Raw genomic sequence first — 16,173 nt, forward strand, 5'->3', positions numbered from 1 at the left:
GCATCAAAGCCCAAATTTTGAAAGGAATGTAATCTCATTTGCCTTTGGAGAGTCAGGTGCCTGAGTGCTTGGCGGGGTCTGGACCTCAGACGCTGGTCCAACTAGATAGTTAATCCATGAATATTCAACCTTATCTACATATTTCAGCTTGCATCTCCAAAATTCTTCTTCCATGTTTATTTTTCATAGCTCAGAAGTCCTAGTACAAAATAGTAACTCTCAGAATTATAAACTTACCAAACCAGCTATCCTGCAGTTATTCTGCTCTAAATTTCCAGAATGAAAATGAAAATATCTGAGATAGACTCAGGTTTATATAGGCTATACCTCATGACATTCCTTTTTAATTTGATTGGACACTGTGCCTACATTTTAATGTACTAATTTTGTTTTTAGATAAGCTAATTAATGGCATGATAATGAGCTTAATCATAGCCTGTTGTTGTGATCTGTGCCCTCCCAGATGTATCATGTAGGATCTAGCTCTGTAACATCAAGTAGGTAAGATTTACTAGTGCCTGTCACCTGTTTAAGGAGCTGTGGGATCAGGCTTTTAAGCTGGATGCTTGTTAGGTGGGGAACAATTGGCTTCTACTTATTTGAAAAGCACAATTTCTATTATTATACTGTATGAATAATAAATGGCAAGATTACCTGCCAGCCCTTTGAAGGAGGCTGGTCCATCTTGGTGTGTTCTTTGCTCATAGTTTCTTTGGTTTGAGATACATCGAGGTGGCTGGTTTTGGATTAACTTTAACCTGAGTATGAGATGGGTGAGTCCTTGCTCTTCATCAGGGAAGTAAAATGTTTTCCTGCCTGTGTGGAAGAATTAGTTTCAATCTGAGGAACTGATTAAGAAACTAGGAATTGTGCAGTTTGTCATCTGAGGTGATTTCACATATGATCATGAGCATCTCAAGACCCTTGAGTAGTTCCCTCTTTGTATCTAAGTTTCATAGTTTTCTCTGGTAATATGCAAAGGGGTCAGAAGTGCTTTCACATGGTGCTTCCTATTAATCTTTCCTACAGCAAATGATGTTTCCTGTTGCAGGATCTGATCAGTGAGAACATAGGATGAACAAATGCACTTGTGCTATACCAGGTGTTCTGTTTACACATGAGAAGCTGTACAGTGGTGCTCTCTGCACTGTTAGAAGAGCTTTTGGCCCACCTAAGAGTTTTCACAGTGATCTTTATTTTGAGGGAGATAAGTTGCTTTTAGCAGAAATTAAATAGGTGACTGTGTCATTCTCAAGGTCTGAGAGAAATTATTTGAGTTGCGGGAAAAAAATCAACAGTAATGCACCTTTGACACTGGATGGTCTGTTATCAGCCTACCCCAACCAAGGAGGTCTTTGGGTGTTCTGGTTGATAGATGTTGATGTGAGTCCAGGGCTCACCTGCCAGGTTGTGCAAATTACAGAAAACCCAACCTGTCTGAGCTGTGTTCTTCAGATCACGCTGCCCTCTGAATCAAGTACGGTGAATCCATGTGAGCCCTGCGCAAGAGGAAGCAAAGAGCTTCTGCCCTTCAAGCCATGAAGCTTCCTGCAGAGAGCAGACTTTAACTCTTTGCTCTCCCCTTTATGGCACGGTGCTCTCAGTGAGAGGAGCAGCACAGGTGGGTTGTGCTGCAGCTCTGACAGGGCAGAGGTGGTCTTTCTCCACCAGGAAGGCGTGCAAACGCACGGTTCAGAACCTCACATCAAACTACCCCGTGTGTTTAATCAGAACACTGGCTGGATTTTTCAGACTGGCATGCCTAAGAACAGAGGCTTTTGCACTGAAATTATATTTATGGAAAAAAATGTGATTTCTATCTCTTGCATCCAGTGTTTGGCTTTTTGTTTTATATGCCTTTTGGCTTATTTATTATTAACACATTTTTGCGGGTTTTTACATAACCATTATCTTTCAGTATTGTTTTGAGTCAAAACTGGGTTTAGGCTAAAATGGCATGTGGAAAGAGATTAGCATTGCTACAAAGAGATTTTTTTTCTGAAAAAGGAACACTGTCAACTCGGATGTAACTGGGAATGTGAATCTTGACGTGACACTGGTTTTAGAAAAATTAAACCACCTAGAATTGGCTCTATGGTTTTTTTCTCAAGTTCAAGTTGTTTTTTAACAAATATAAGTATCTGCCAAGCTGTGGAGCAGCAGCACAGAACAAGAGGGCAGAGTTGGTTTTAAGCCAAATGAGACTGACTAGGAACCAATAAACAAAAGTAAGGGAAGAGCAACAGTTTTACTTATCAAGTGGACTTTATGTATGCCTTCAGTTTTCATACTTGATGGTATGGTGATGAATATAATTAAGCAATTGTGGGTCTCTCTGTGGTTTTGGTTTTGAAAAGAGACTGGCAGAGTGGACACTGGACTCTGTGGATGGCTATCAATGGGCCTCTGTCTGGTTTTTCTTTGCAGGGTCATTTGCAAGATGCAGCTGATGACAGGAGGCCCTATTATTTAGTAACATATAGAATACTTACAAGAACATGGTAATGAGGTTGAGACCTGATTTATCCTGAAAATAATAGGTTGCATCGTAATTTTCTGTACAACCAGTGACTTTCTCTACACGATTTTCCATTACACACTTCAACTTCTTTGTTAATATAACAACAATAATAATAATGATAATAATAATAATATCTGGAGAAGGATGGGCTTGGTTTTCTTGAGGCTTGCAGGGCAGAAGCCTGGAAATTATAAAATAAAATGAGAAGATTTTCTTTTTTAGAAGTAAGGGTAAAAATTTAGTTAATTGTCATACTATATTTTATAGTTTTTCTAATGTAGGTTGTTAAAATTCAGACTATTTTCACATTGCCTGTTTCATATGAAACTGCAGTGTCCTATTTCACTGCTTCTGTATGTTGCAAAAAGACCATTTTCTCTTTATATTCAGTGGAAATACTTTTTGTTTAAGAGAGAGAAAGAAAGAGAGAGCAGCAGAGTTCCTGCCTGGGCAGCACAGCCCAGTTTACAATTATTGGAATGCTTCAGAAATTTTTGTACGTGTTTCAGTTTGGAAGATGGTCAAAACACATTCTGGTGCAGTGGTTTAAAGAAAAATAAAAAGAGAGAGGGGAACCAAAATAAAATTATAAAAATACAATGTGGAAATTTAAGAATATAAAAATAATAAACTCTTAAAAATAATACAGAGTGCCTATTAGGAATTAAGCACTTGAGCTTGGCAATCCTACATTTCTTATTAAGACACAAGAGGAAGGAGAAAGAATTAGTGTAACCTTGTGATGTGGCATCTACAGCTGAAGTCTGAACTTAACGAAATTAGCCAAAATACGATTGAGTATCAGCCTGAAAATAGCATATAACAAGCTTGAAGGGCGTTCAGACCTCTCCCACTGGCCTTCTGAGAACTTCCCATCTGCAAAACACTTCAAGAGAAGTTTAGGTTCCAAGCTGCAAACACAGTATTAGATGGGAGTGATCAGGTTGATTATGAAACTCGCTTGGAGCTCTTGCCCTGCCTTCAGGTACCCTGAGCTGAGTTTACAGCCTAATGCTGTGAACTCCCAAGTTTTTCCTTGGTGGGCTACGTCTAGGATGAACCTCAGAGCAGCCCTTAGCATGTGGCATGTACAACACGATGCTAATAGAGCTGCTGTGGTTGTGACATGGTTGATTAGCTGTGGCTCTTCTAAACATACTGGTGTAGAAATTGGTAGGAAGTCCAAGTACAACATTTCTAACACTTAATTCAAAGGAGTGACTCTCTTCCAGTGCCTTCTGCCACATCTCTCTGCTTCTTCCAGGTTTGCCCATGTAAAGATACTTCCATGATTTCTTCAGCTGATGTAACATGTACAGTTGTGTTCTCTCATTTAAGATGCTGAAAACTCAGCTCAGCAAAGCTGAAGAGCACATACAGTGAGAAAGACTTGTGTGTAGTGGCAAAGAGCATAAAACTTACATTTTTCTACATCAATTTCTATGTGTCTATGAATGATAGACCCACAGGATAAATGTCCTAATGGCATTGAAAATATTAGTATTCAGCATAGGCAGCTGAGTTTGTGGTTTAATTAATGCTATCTATCCAATCTCTTTCTTTTAACTATTACTTTAATTCCAGGTACATGAGAAAATGAAATAGAGCTGTTGCTTTGCAAGGAACTACTTCAGACAGTGGAGAAGGCATTTAGCTTAACTTGAGAGCACCAGAACTGGCTAAAACTAAAGACAGGGTTTTTTTCTGTTTCATTCTTTGCTTCTCAGCAGACTACAGTTAAAAACCCCTGTCTGTCTACTCACTTGTGCCTTCTCCAGGAGCATGGGAGTCTTCCACTGCTTGTCTGGTAGGATCTGTTCCTGTGAATTCCTTGTGACTAGTGTCCTTGCCATTGCTGCTTGGGTCAACTTTTCTGTCATTGTGATGCATGTTCAGGAGGTTCAATCATGGCCGAAATTTTCAAATGAGGTAATGGGTTTGAACGTGTCTATTTTTTAGCATCTGATTTTGAGTCTCAGGGAAGGTGTGTGGTTTTCCAGAAGCCCTGAGCTTCTACCAGCTTTGAAAGGTTGCCCTCCTTGGAGTGTTTCCAGTCAGGCATCCCAAAACACTCCTCACTTCTCAAAACACTGGTTTCTTGTATCTCCCCAGACTGGAACAATTTTCATATACTGCATTGCACGTTTCCCGTATAAAAGTAATTAATTCCAGATTAACTTCCTCACAGGAAAGGGTGAAGAGCTTGCAGTAGAACAAACCCCGCTCACAAGAAAAATTTTTACATTTCTCTGTCTCTTGCCATCTGTCCCACAGAGCCACTCATAGAGCCCTAGGAGCAGTTTTACTCTGAGAGATGATGGCACACTTGGCAAAAGTTCCCTGCTGCACCCGCTCGAGAGAGCCCAGGGCTCATCTCCCTGCCTGTAAGTGTGTCTTGGGCAGCTCTTGAATAGCCTGCTTTTGCTTTTGCTAACATCATCAAAACATGAGAGCTCTGGATTTCTCTAATCCTTAGGCTTTCATCTGCTGTTAGAAAAGCTGTTTGACTGAAGATTGTAACCAGTTAATTTCATTCAGACCTTAGACACCCCAATCTGTCTGTGGTGAGCAGTGTGTCATGGTAAATTACTGTTTTGGAAGCTGATGTATTTTGTCTTTCTCCCTGAAGGACAAAGGGGAAGCATTCTAATGTTTTAATTGTAGATTAGAAGAGCTCTTGGTATCACTCCCTGTATGTAAGTTGACATTTCATATGGGATCCATGTGTTCGTAGTTGGAGTAATGCTTATCAACCACCTAGCTCAGAGACCCAAGCCCAGGGTGACACCCTTCGTGTTTGCTGGGTTCTGTCTGGTTTGTTTTCCCCAATACAGAACATTAACAAACCTCAGAAATGACTGTGTTGAACTTTTTTACTGTTTTGCAAGGAAGAGTAGCACCAGAAGGCAGTTAAATCTCAAGCACCATTTCCTTAAGAGTTCTTTAGCTGTCAAGGGCCATTTCCAGAAGAGTTAAAACAATCTTTTTGATTCTATATACTCATGTCTGGTGTTGACAACTTTCCACTCACACAAGTAACAAGCATACTTGTGGAGAGAGGCTGCTCATGGAATTAATGGAGTTACATTGATGAAAAAGCTGATAGAAAGGGGAGTCAACTTTAAGTGTGCTTGTTGGCTCCAAGCAGGCAGGCTATTGGTCCTGTTCATCTAAAAAGCATAACGTGGACCTGTGTTTCTGTATGGTCTGAAGAAACAAGGTGATCACTGGGTAGTGAAAATAGGGAAATGTTTTTAAAGAAACCTTTTCTACTTGCATCTAAGAAGGTTATATAAATATTTGTTATAATACTGAGATGCTTTCTGTCCAACAGTAAAGAGATCCATTCTTCTTTGTCATTGATGAATAAAATTGCACATTATGAATTCATCATATCATCGCCCAGTTTTGTTAAAATGAGATGCTAGTGGATATCAACCATTGCCTGAATATCCTAGGATACTCCTTGTGATTCTTCCTTAAGCTTTCCCTTGACTTTTGGATCAGGTTTGTAGTTTCAACAGCTAGATGTTACTTCCACTGTTGGACCTTCCACTTGTTTCAGCTCGAGAGAAAGGTCAGCAGCTGGCCACTGGTGGTGGATGTATCCAAGCTCACAGTTGTCTTGTCTGGGACAGCACATGGCTCCTTTTCAAAAGTGCCTTCCAGCTTTACAGGATTCCAATTCTGAGCACTTTATATCTAGTTTTTAACAGTGAGAGGCTTTGTCTAGTAGCAGTGGCCAACAACAGTGCTCACCTCCCTTGTGAGCCACTGTAGGTTGTCAGTTGTCCAACAACAATGTAGAAATTTGGGCCATTGTTTTTCTCACCTTGTTGTGTGAAGAATTCCTCCTCAGAAGCATGCTGTGAGGCTCCAAGAACAGGTACATAGTGTTTTGAACAGGAAAGCGAGTGTAAACTGTGTGTTTATTGTACTTAATGGGTGTTAATTAGGATTCTGTTTATAAGCATGTTTTCTTTCATGGTCAGCTATATGCCAAGCCAAAATATGGGCAAAATAAAAGAGATCTAATACTTCATTCAAAACCAGCCTATTTATAAGTGTGCCTCTGTGTTATGTGGTCTCTTGCTCCTCTTCCTTCAGGGTATTTACTCTTTCTGAGTTCTTCATAATCCTCTCATTTTGACAGCAAAATTGGTTTCATAGTGGTTTAATTCTGCTGCTAGAAATAAAAGATTCCTCCTTTCAGTGGGCAGTAGGTAGCAGGAACAAATTCATTCTCAGGAGAAAGAAATGTTTCTTTTTTTGGATGAATCCAAGGTGAGGGAGTGAATGTGTAGGGGATGAACAAGCTTGTTCCCTGGTGGGAAGGGCATGTTTATTCATTGGATTCTCATTCTTATGCTTTGGAGATTTGGAAGCTCCCCCATGTAGGTAATGACCTGAGTAAACCCTTTCTTCTCACTGAAACCATCTGAGGTTATTGGGCAGAATCATGCTGATTTTAATAACAGTGGTGATGCAATAGCTAACCCAGAAACTAGCAGACTCTAGACTTATTGCCTGTGGGCAAAGAGCTGGCTGAATGAATCCTGGCTTCTCCTCATTTCCAGCTGCAGCCTGAGTTAAGGAACCTAAAATAGATTCTTTCCCTAGAGCCACACGTGAGCGGTCGTAGCGCGTCAGGCGTACGGCAGGCGCCGTCCTCGGAACCGGCGTGTGCTGGGAGCAAGCAGGAGAAGCTGGGAAAGGTGGGGGGCCCAGAGCCAGACATGTTCCTGGGAGTATCCCAGGAGCTGTTTCTGGTTTTACCCTGAAGTTCAGCCAGAGCAGGCACGCTGAGCCTGTGGCTGTGACACAGCAGAGGGCTGCAAAGACATTTAATCCTTCTCTCTTCCTCACCTCCCCACCTGTAACAGGGATAAAGCTGCCTTTATCTCCCAGCTCCAGGGAGTCTGGTTAGCTTGCAGATTCTTTGAGGAAGAGAAAACACCTGGCAGAGTAAGGCCCCTTTCTAAAGAGATGCCATTGTAATACCTGGGATCAGACGCCTCGGTCACCTGCTGAGCAGATATCTCCTAACTTTGGAGTTTCCAGGCTGTGGCCTCTCTCAGGGCTGGTTTCTTCCAGCTGTGCAGACGTCTTCCTATCTTCCAACAGTTTTTGGGAGTCTAAATTTGCACCTTTATACAAGTTCCATTTTTATTTAGATTTTTAAATTTTATTTTCTGTCCGTATAAATTCCTTAAGGGTTCAGTTGAACAAGCATTTCCATTAAAAAAAAAAAAAAAAAAAAAGGAAATTTATATTTTTTATTGAACCATTACTTTTCAACAACCATCTCGGTTTTAAAATTTTCTTCTGCTCTTGGAAATATTTCAAACTGGGAGCTGATCCAAAGATGACCTTTCCCCACAGACAGTTTCAACAAATCAATATTTTTCCAGTGAAAATAGCTATCATTGGAAAAAAACCTTAACTGACACTTTTTGAATGCTGTAGGGAAGACTTTGCATGCAGAGACCCGCTGACTAAAATCTGGGTGCTGAATTTACAATTAGCAGAATACAGCTCTTTTGATGGCTTCTTCTATAGCAGTGCAAGCTCTGAGCTGCCACTCATGGACAAACAACTTCTTTCAGATGCTGCCTTTTCTCACTTTGATATTTCCCCACAAAGCTGACTATTTAACTATTAAAAAATCAGCCTCTGCAACTGGTTAGCTGTAGGACTGTTTAATGGGGATTTTTGTTTGGGTTTCTATTGTAGCTGAGGAGGATATATGATCTCTTTTGAAATGAGCTATTAACATGATAAAACATCTTGGGAACATACAATACCAAAGCTGCTGGTTTAATCTTTGCTGGGGTATCTGAATGCTGTGTTAAATACAGGGGACTGCACTAACGAGGGTTTGAGCTTTGTAGTGGTATGGCACCAGAACACAGAGCTCAAGAGCAGTTACCAGATTTTTCTGTAACTGTTTCCTGAAATATGCTTTGCATTTAGTATTCTGAATCAAACTCAGGGATGCTATAAAAATCCTATGTTTTCCATATCTCCAAGATGGGTTATTCCACAAAAGCTGGTGTTGCTAAGAGATTTTTCCTTCATTTATCTCCCTATAAATATATGTGTCTGTATATATGTATTTTTACTCACAAACAGATAGGTGCATGTAGGATACACACATGGATGTGATTATTTGCACCCGCTGCTAGGCTGGCCTCAGTTCTGGAGTGCCAGTGGTGCAGACACCCCTGTTTGAGGTTTGGAGGTGAGCTGTGCCCGTTGCTCCCCCCAGACCATGGCTCATACCTGGGCACATTACCTGGCTTTAGCACCTTCCATGTTCTCGTGGGCTATGGAGGAATTCTGGTTGGCAACTAAAATTGTACAAAACGCTGCTTCATTTTTATGACTTCCCACTTCCTCCTCCCCCCAACCTCCCTCTCTTCCTCTTCCCAGTTTTACATCAAAGAGAGAATTTAACCCTGACTCATTTACATGCAGCTTAGCATCCAGGGAGAGAAGCAGAGGCTTAGCAAATACTGACCTTGCATGATGCAGGGAATTAGCAGCGGTGCTCATTTGTGTGTAGAACAACTTCTTTAGGGATGTAGTGAATTCCATGACTTCTTCAGCCAGGATGACTTTCTGACAGAAAGCAGAAGCAGAGGGTTTCCTTCTGGAACCACAGGGCAAAGTTTCTGTCTGGGTCATTCAAGAGCTTGGGCTGGAGGGCTTCTCGTCAAATTCTGCTCTGAATCTTTGTGGTTGTAAGTAAGAGGGGAGCTGAAGCATAGAAAATTGGGAATATTTGTGATCTGCACCCTTCATCTCTGAAGCTTCCCTGCATTTTACAGATTGATATTCCCCAACCACAGTTTGCAATGAGATACTGCTGGTAGTGCTTTCACAAAATCACTGCCCACAGTCATCATGGGAGAAGAGAGAGACCAGATTGTCAGTTCATTCCTGAATGTGGCTTAATGATAATAACATTTATAGGTCACCAACACAATCATTTGTAATGGCAAAGAAGCTGTTGGAGTTTAGCAAGTCTGTCATGTTCATAGACTGCATTTAACTGTGCCCCATGGCTACACTTAACATGCTCTGCTACTGTGGCTGGAACCTCCTGTGGTACCTTCCACTTGGCTCTGTGATGTGCTTTCAACCTATCTTAACTGTTTCTGAATCCTTTTTAATCGTTCATATGTGTAGTCTTACCATGAAGAATAACCCTTCACCTCTAGGTCCTGGGGCAAGGGTGCTGTAGCTTCACAACTAGGAAAGCAAGTGTCCTCTCAGAGCTGGCAGCTGGGCATTTGGGGGAAAAGCTTCTCCAATTTAAATGGTTCATTGTCTAGATGCGTGTTCCTTCTCTAACACTTGTGGACAGCTAATTGATGTATTTTTTGACTTTAGCCCTCTCCAGGGAAGGTAGGGCTTTGAGAATTTGGGAATTGTGGTGTGGAACAATCGATTTCTACGTAAGCTCTGAAATCTCAGGCTCGTTGATTCTTCTGCCTCAGAATACCTAGCTGGAAAACAGTCTGTGATGATGTCCTCGTGGCTAATTGGTGATTAAGTGTTTTCAGAGCTGTGGGTAAACCACTAATTGGTCACAGCCATTTAGTCAAAATTACTAAAGGCTGATATTTTCCCATATGCTTTATTAGTTTGGGGAATATGTCTTGAAAATTCATTGATTTAGGCTTCCCTGGTGTATTTCTGTTGGTTGGTTGGTTGACGATGACTTTCTGTGTTGTGGTTAGTACAGATGTTGCTGAATTGTGCCGTCTGCTTCTAGTTTTTGTGAATGTTCCTTTGGTTTAAATAGTGCAAAATCCTCTTTCCAGAAAGAAATGTGGAAATAAAGCAGGATGCAGATACTGCTGTGATAACAATTTTGTTTCAGGATGTTCTATATCATCACTCGTGGTATTGGGATTTATCTCGTCTGCACCCTCTGCCTTACAGATCTATTTAATATAGACATACCAACATGCATGTAGACAAAACACACATGCACCACAGTCTCTTACGTTGTGAAAGAACTGTGAGGTTGAAGTGTGTTGACTCAACTATTTAATGAGGTGCAATAAATCTTGACAAGACCAGCTGGCACTAGAGTCAGGCTTCTCATCTTTTTGCCATTACATTGAAACGTGAACAATAGTGGAAAGAAATGTAACTCTACTTTTTCTTTTTTTTGGTGCTCGGATCTGTAGCACTGTACTGAAATCATCCACTTTTGTGGAATGCAAAGCATGGTGGATGCTGTGGAAAATGTTAACTATGTAGGCCCCTTTTCCTCGTTCTTCTTCTCAAATTCTGAAAACCTGTTGATCTGACAGATCACGCAAGTGTGGTCAGGATTAATGTCCTCGCAACACACGTTGGCTGAGCAGAGCTGCAATGCTGAGTAATGATCTCCAGAAGGTGTTTCAAGTCTGGTAGCAAGATATGCTGTACTTCTTGCTCCTCCTACCCTCACTTTTCACCTTCTCTGACATATTGGTCTCCAGCAGCTACTTCTCACCACCAAACCTTTACTAATTCTGCCCCTGCCTATCACCAAGCTTCTCCTCACGATTGCATAGCACACCATGAAATCCTTTCCCCTTTCTCATTCAGCCTTGAGATCTTCTCCCAAGGGGCACGGCTGGCTGAGTATAGCTGCCACCAGGTCTAGCAGGACTGACTGTGTTACTTGAGTATCTTTTTTAAAAAATACAAGTAATTAAGCAGCTGGGATGTCTAAGCATGTGGCATGGTTCCAAAGCACCCATCTTGGCCTCCCATATAGGATTCTTTTTTAATGGACCAGATTTATTCTTGTGAAAAGAAATCTGTTTAAATAATTGGCTCTTCTTGATTTGGGTGGGTTGTGCTGCTGACAATGGCATCCACTGATGTCTTTCATGTTTCCAGCCCCACCACATAATGCCAATCTATCCTTACAAAACTGCTCCCAAACCAACTGGATGCCTCTGGATTCACTTGAGAAAGACTGCCTGAGCTTTGGAGTGTATCTCATAATGATAACTGACATCTCCAAAAGAAATAACTGCACTTTGTTGTTTTATGATTACAGCATTTGATGTGTGCTGGGCTCTGGTGCCTGGTGGAAGGAGACACATCCTGTAAAACAAAGTTGGACCCCCCTCTGGATGGCACTGAATGTGGTGCAGACAAGGTAATCAGAATGCTTGGTAGCTTTGTCTTTTCCAGCATTGTCTGTGGAATAATGTTTCCAAGATGTTCAATATTTACCATAAAGCCATATTTTATACTGATCCTGTTACAGAAACTGCTCAATTAACAGCTGGATCGGGTTAAGTCTTTCTGATTTTACGTTGCGTGTATTTCGGTAGCCTCTTGGAGATCTCAGTAGTCAAGTTCTTGTGGTCTAGGCCTTCTCCAAAGACTGCAGGAGAGCCCTGTGCCTCACTCTGCTAAGTGCACAGAGCGAGTAGCCAGCCAGTCACCTTGGGGAGCAGCTCACTCCTGTCACCCCTCTCTGTTACTGCTGCTGGTGGTTCACGAGGAGGTGTGTTGTCGGTGCGAGCTAAGGTAATTCTTGGCTACATTTCAGGTAGAAAGTATGGAGAGAGTTTAGACGATATTTGGGGAGTGGAGAAAGATGAGAGAAGAGAAGAGAAAGAGGCTACTTGAAAACTTGGTACTTTCTAAAAGTAGCTAAAAATGTGTTGAGCACAAATTCGGCGATGATTTTGAAGTCTCATTTGCTGTATGTGCTGTCTGTATATAGTCAGATGACTAAGGCATATTCAGACTTTCCAGAATCCAGGCTGATGCAGAAAATTGTTACAAAAACCTGCGATATAAACTCTCAGATTAGTGGATGCAGTGAAAATCACCATTCCAGTTACCTGGCTTCAGTGCTGTAAGGGTGGGATATACTGAGGCTCAGCTCCTGCCTCCCAGCTGACCTTCTGTGCTAACAGAAGTTGACTGCAGTGAACACGTTTATTAACCTCTGAGATGAACCTCTGTGCTTGGTGGTAGGTGGTTCATGAATATATGTGGCTGATTCTCCCACTGTGGCTCTTAACTTGTTGCAAAAGGACTTGGCTGGTTTGGTAACTGCCAGCCCTCTATTTACTGGTTTGGGATTCTGATATTCTGTATGTTGTATGGTTGGGGAGGTAAGAAAGGGTAAAATTAAAAAGTTCATTGCTAAAACCAAAGATTAGAGAAATTTTTTTTTTGTTGCTTGCAAATAAACAAGGACAAGAAAAGCTGGGTCCTGAACAAGGAATCTGAGACAAAAGATTTTTAGATACGTGTGTTTCTGACTGCAGGAGTCCTGGCGATTCTTTCATAAGGCTGCTCAGCAGTGCTTACTGTGTCCTGTCCTGGACAGAGCAGGAGAATGGGCCAAGTTTGCTGCTTGGTCAGGAGCCAGTGCAATTTATTAGAATCAAAGGTTGTTTGGGGCTTTAGCCAAGTTAGGTCCAAAATACCTCAATTATTTTGTATGTACTGGGAATACTGCTGATGAAGACATTGCTTTGGGGTAAAATTTCTTGGACTCTCTTTCTGTGAAGAGCGTGGCTTTAAGTCTTAGCACTTAGATAATTATCTGCTCTATAAAGCAAGGGGCTCAGTTCTATGGTTATTGGTTTTAATGACAGAACTTCCTTCAGGGGTTTGTAGAAGGTGACACTTAAATTTCTATGTTTCACCTTCTCCCTTTTTCCTCCTCACTGACACCTTGAATCTCTAGAAAGTTAAGCATGGGTTTGTTGTAATCTCTCAGCCATCCCTTCCAAGTCGACCTCTGCAGGACTGTTTGCAAGATCAGGGCTTCTTTCCAGCCTGTGCTAACACAGTTGCCTTTCAGTGGTGCCGAGCTGGGGAGTGTGTCAGCAAAACTCCCATCCCTGAGCACGTGGACGGGGACTGGAGCGTGTGGAGCCCGTGGAGCATGTGCAGCCGGACCTGCGGCACCGGGGTGCGCTTCAGGCAGCGGAAATGCGACAACCCCCCGTGAGTCCCCACCTCCTGCCCCTGTCTTTTGGCATGTAGCACAGCAGAGCTCTGCAGAGGACATGAGAGATTCCTTGTGCACAAGCAGCAAGGACCAGGTCAAAATCCTGGAGTGACTCGGGGTGAAGTCAGTTCTGTGGATGTTGCTTGCAGTGTTACCGTTAGAAGTAGCTTATTGCAATGGTACAAACGTACATACAATAGAATTAAAAACATGCAGTTTAGCAGAAAAAAAGATGCTGAGTTTCCTTTCCAGCACTGCAGTGATTGAGGAGGGGCTGATCTGGATCTACAGACCAAACTGAGCCAGTATGTCCTAGAGATCACTTTTGCAGGCAGTGCTGGCTCTGGGCTTGGGAAGCGGTGGAGTGGCTGAGAGTGTCCTGGTGCTGTGTAGCTGTCTTGGCAAAGCACCTGGAGATATTCTGTACATCAGGATGTGCTGCATCTGAGAGGAGTTTTCCTGCATCTGAAAAGGAAAGTTGTCCCACACACAGAGTGCAGTGGGTGCTGTTTGGGTCCTGCACAGGGACTATAAATAAGCCTATGCTCTCTGCTTGGGCTTGGATTTGCTTCTGATTCTGGAAGAAATCTCTTGTTTATAAAGTGATAAGTGTGTTGTTATTTCCCATGTGCCATCAAAGTCTTATCTTCATGTGGGAGGCCTGAACAGGTTACCATGGTGGCCATCTAACTGACCACCCCTCTTTGTGTGCATTGTAACTTCTGAGAAGAGTGAGGGTGCCCACAGACTTGAGAGCAGCCCTTCAAGCTCTGTATCTCTAACTTTATTCACATTTTAAGGTTTTCCCTGCAGACAAAGCACAAGAAACTTTTCTTTTTCAATAGGGGCTGAAATTCTGGCTAACGACACAGTCCCTTTGAAGACAAGCCTTGATGATGGATAGGCACACACTGGCTGCTATTCATGTGGAAGGGATATTTTTGTTTATTCCTCTCCTTAAATAACGCTGAACTGCAATTGCATGTCTGTAACATCCAGGCTTGATTTTTACCAGCTCATTTTCCTGAAGGAGGGACTGAGCTGATTTCTTTGCTGTCAGCTGCGAAAAGTCTCTTTAACCACAGTGCTGACCAAACCTAAATCCATTCATCATCGTTCCTTAAATTACAGGAAATGCTCCCTCCAAGATTGCACATTGATTTTAAAATTCTCTTGCTCATATACATTCTTGGCTGGGGATACACACGTGATCTTCTTTTGCTTTAAATTCCTGGCATCAGCCCACTTCTGCAGCTGGTTTATTCGCTGTCCAAAAATATTGGCTAAGGGATTTATCTTTGATTTTATATATATTTGGTCTTGGGATTATTTTTTTTTTTTTAAGCTGGAATCTCTACTCCTGCCAGCTGACTTTTGAGCCTGTGGGACTCAGTATTTTTAAACCAGTTGCTTCACTGTTTGATTTGGTTTTTCCTCTCTGTAATTTCTCTGAGTATTTGCATGCATTGCCTCCAAATGGTTGTAAGGCAGCGTGTCATGAGCCAGTTTGCATGTGCAGACCTTTTAGATGTACTGCCTCGTGCTCTTGTCTGGGCTTTGGGCTATTGTACAGTGGGATGGAAGAGAAAACCACTGGCTTAAACAGAACACCAGAAAGAGAGCTCTACCCCTTCTCCAGTCCCCTCTCATCATGTAAAAGGGTCACGATAAATGGTATAAATGTGTATAAATGGGTTTTCATTTCTTCAGTTCCATTAGTGGGTGGATTCTCTTGGCATAAGTACAGTGGAAGATGAGCGTGAAGTTGTCTACCAGGAGATCTCACACAGTCACTGCTTCAGGCATGTGTGAGGGTGGGCTTGAATTACACTCTTTATTGGAAATAGATTTTGCAGGTGCTTAATCCTGATGTTGGATTAGTGGCCTTTCCTGCATGTTTAAAAACCACATGTGTTAAATAGCATGGTTTTCGTGGATGGAGGTTAACTGCTGCACAGAGCTGGTCTGGACACCCTACTTACAGTGCAAACTGTGCAAATATAAATGATATTCAGGCTTTAGGTGTCATTCTCGGGGCACCCTCCAAAGCTCCACCCTCACAAGTCACCATCAGTTAAGAAACTTAGTCAGAGCTCAGACCTGTTGTCATGGCAGAGCCCAAAGTTTGGCAGTGCCTTACTTCAAGTCCTGTTCTGAAACTGCTGGTACACACACACACACATTCTGTCCATTTATTCTTAAGTCATTTGCCTGCTCCATCTGAAAAGAGCTTAGGACAGTAATGAATTGCTGTTGCAGTTTAGATCAGCAGTGCAAAATGAGTCCCATCGGTTTGTGACCAGAACACAAACAGTTACACACTGTACCTGCTAAGAAGGCTGCTGAGTGCCTACAGGTGAATAACATTTTGGATTAGCTCTTACTAGAGGTGTGCAATGTCTAGGCAGCTCCTATTTATTGATCTGTATATGGGATACTACAGCAGAACATGCTTCTGAAGGACTCCAGAGCATCTGTTATGCTAAGCCAGTTACAGATCCAGAACAGAGCTTGAATATTTTTCTGTCAGAGCCACTGAGAGAAGGATTTGCCTTCCAACAAGGAACACCTGAGAGGTAGGATCCTTCCTGCTGTTTCCAGAGTTGTCCTGGACAGGGAGTGTTAGGTGAAGGTGCCTGTGAGAAGCTGTGCTGTTCCTGCT

General features: G+C 42.2%; 1 protein-coding gene across 1 annotated transcript in view; it reads left to right on the forward strand.

Moving 5' to 3' along the window:
* The window catches only part of ADAMTS17 (ADAM metallopeptidase with thrombospondin type 1 motif, 17), a 110,230-nt gene that overhangs the window by 24,730 nt on the left and 69,327 nt on the right, over positions 1–16,173 (forward strand). Inside the window, exons 4-5 of the mRNA XM_008948008.1 lie at positions 11,589–11,690; positions 13,362–13,507. Of these exons, the coding sequence (XP_008946256.1) occupies positions 11,589–11,690; positions 13,362–13,507 (248 nt within the window). The remainder of the gene's footprint in view (positions 1–11,588; positions 11,691–13,361; positions 13,508–16,173) is intronic.

This window comes from Merops nubicus, unplaced genomic scaffold (genome assembly GCF_000691845.1).
Source record: "Merops nubicus isolate BGI_N331 unplaced genomic scaffold, ASM69184v1 scaffold1779, whole genome shotgun sequence".
NCBI classification, from domain to species: Eukaryota; Metazoa; Chordata; class Aves; order Coraciiformes; family Meropidae; genus Merops; species Merops nubicus.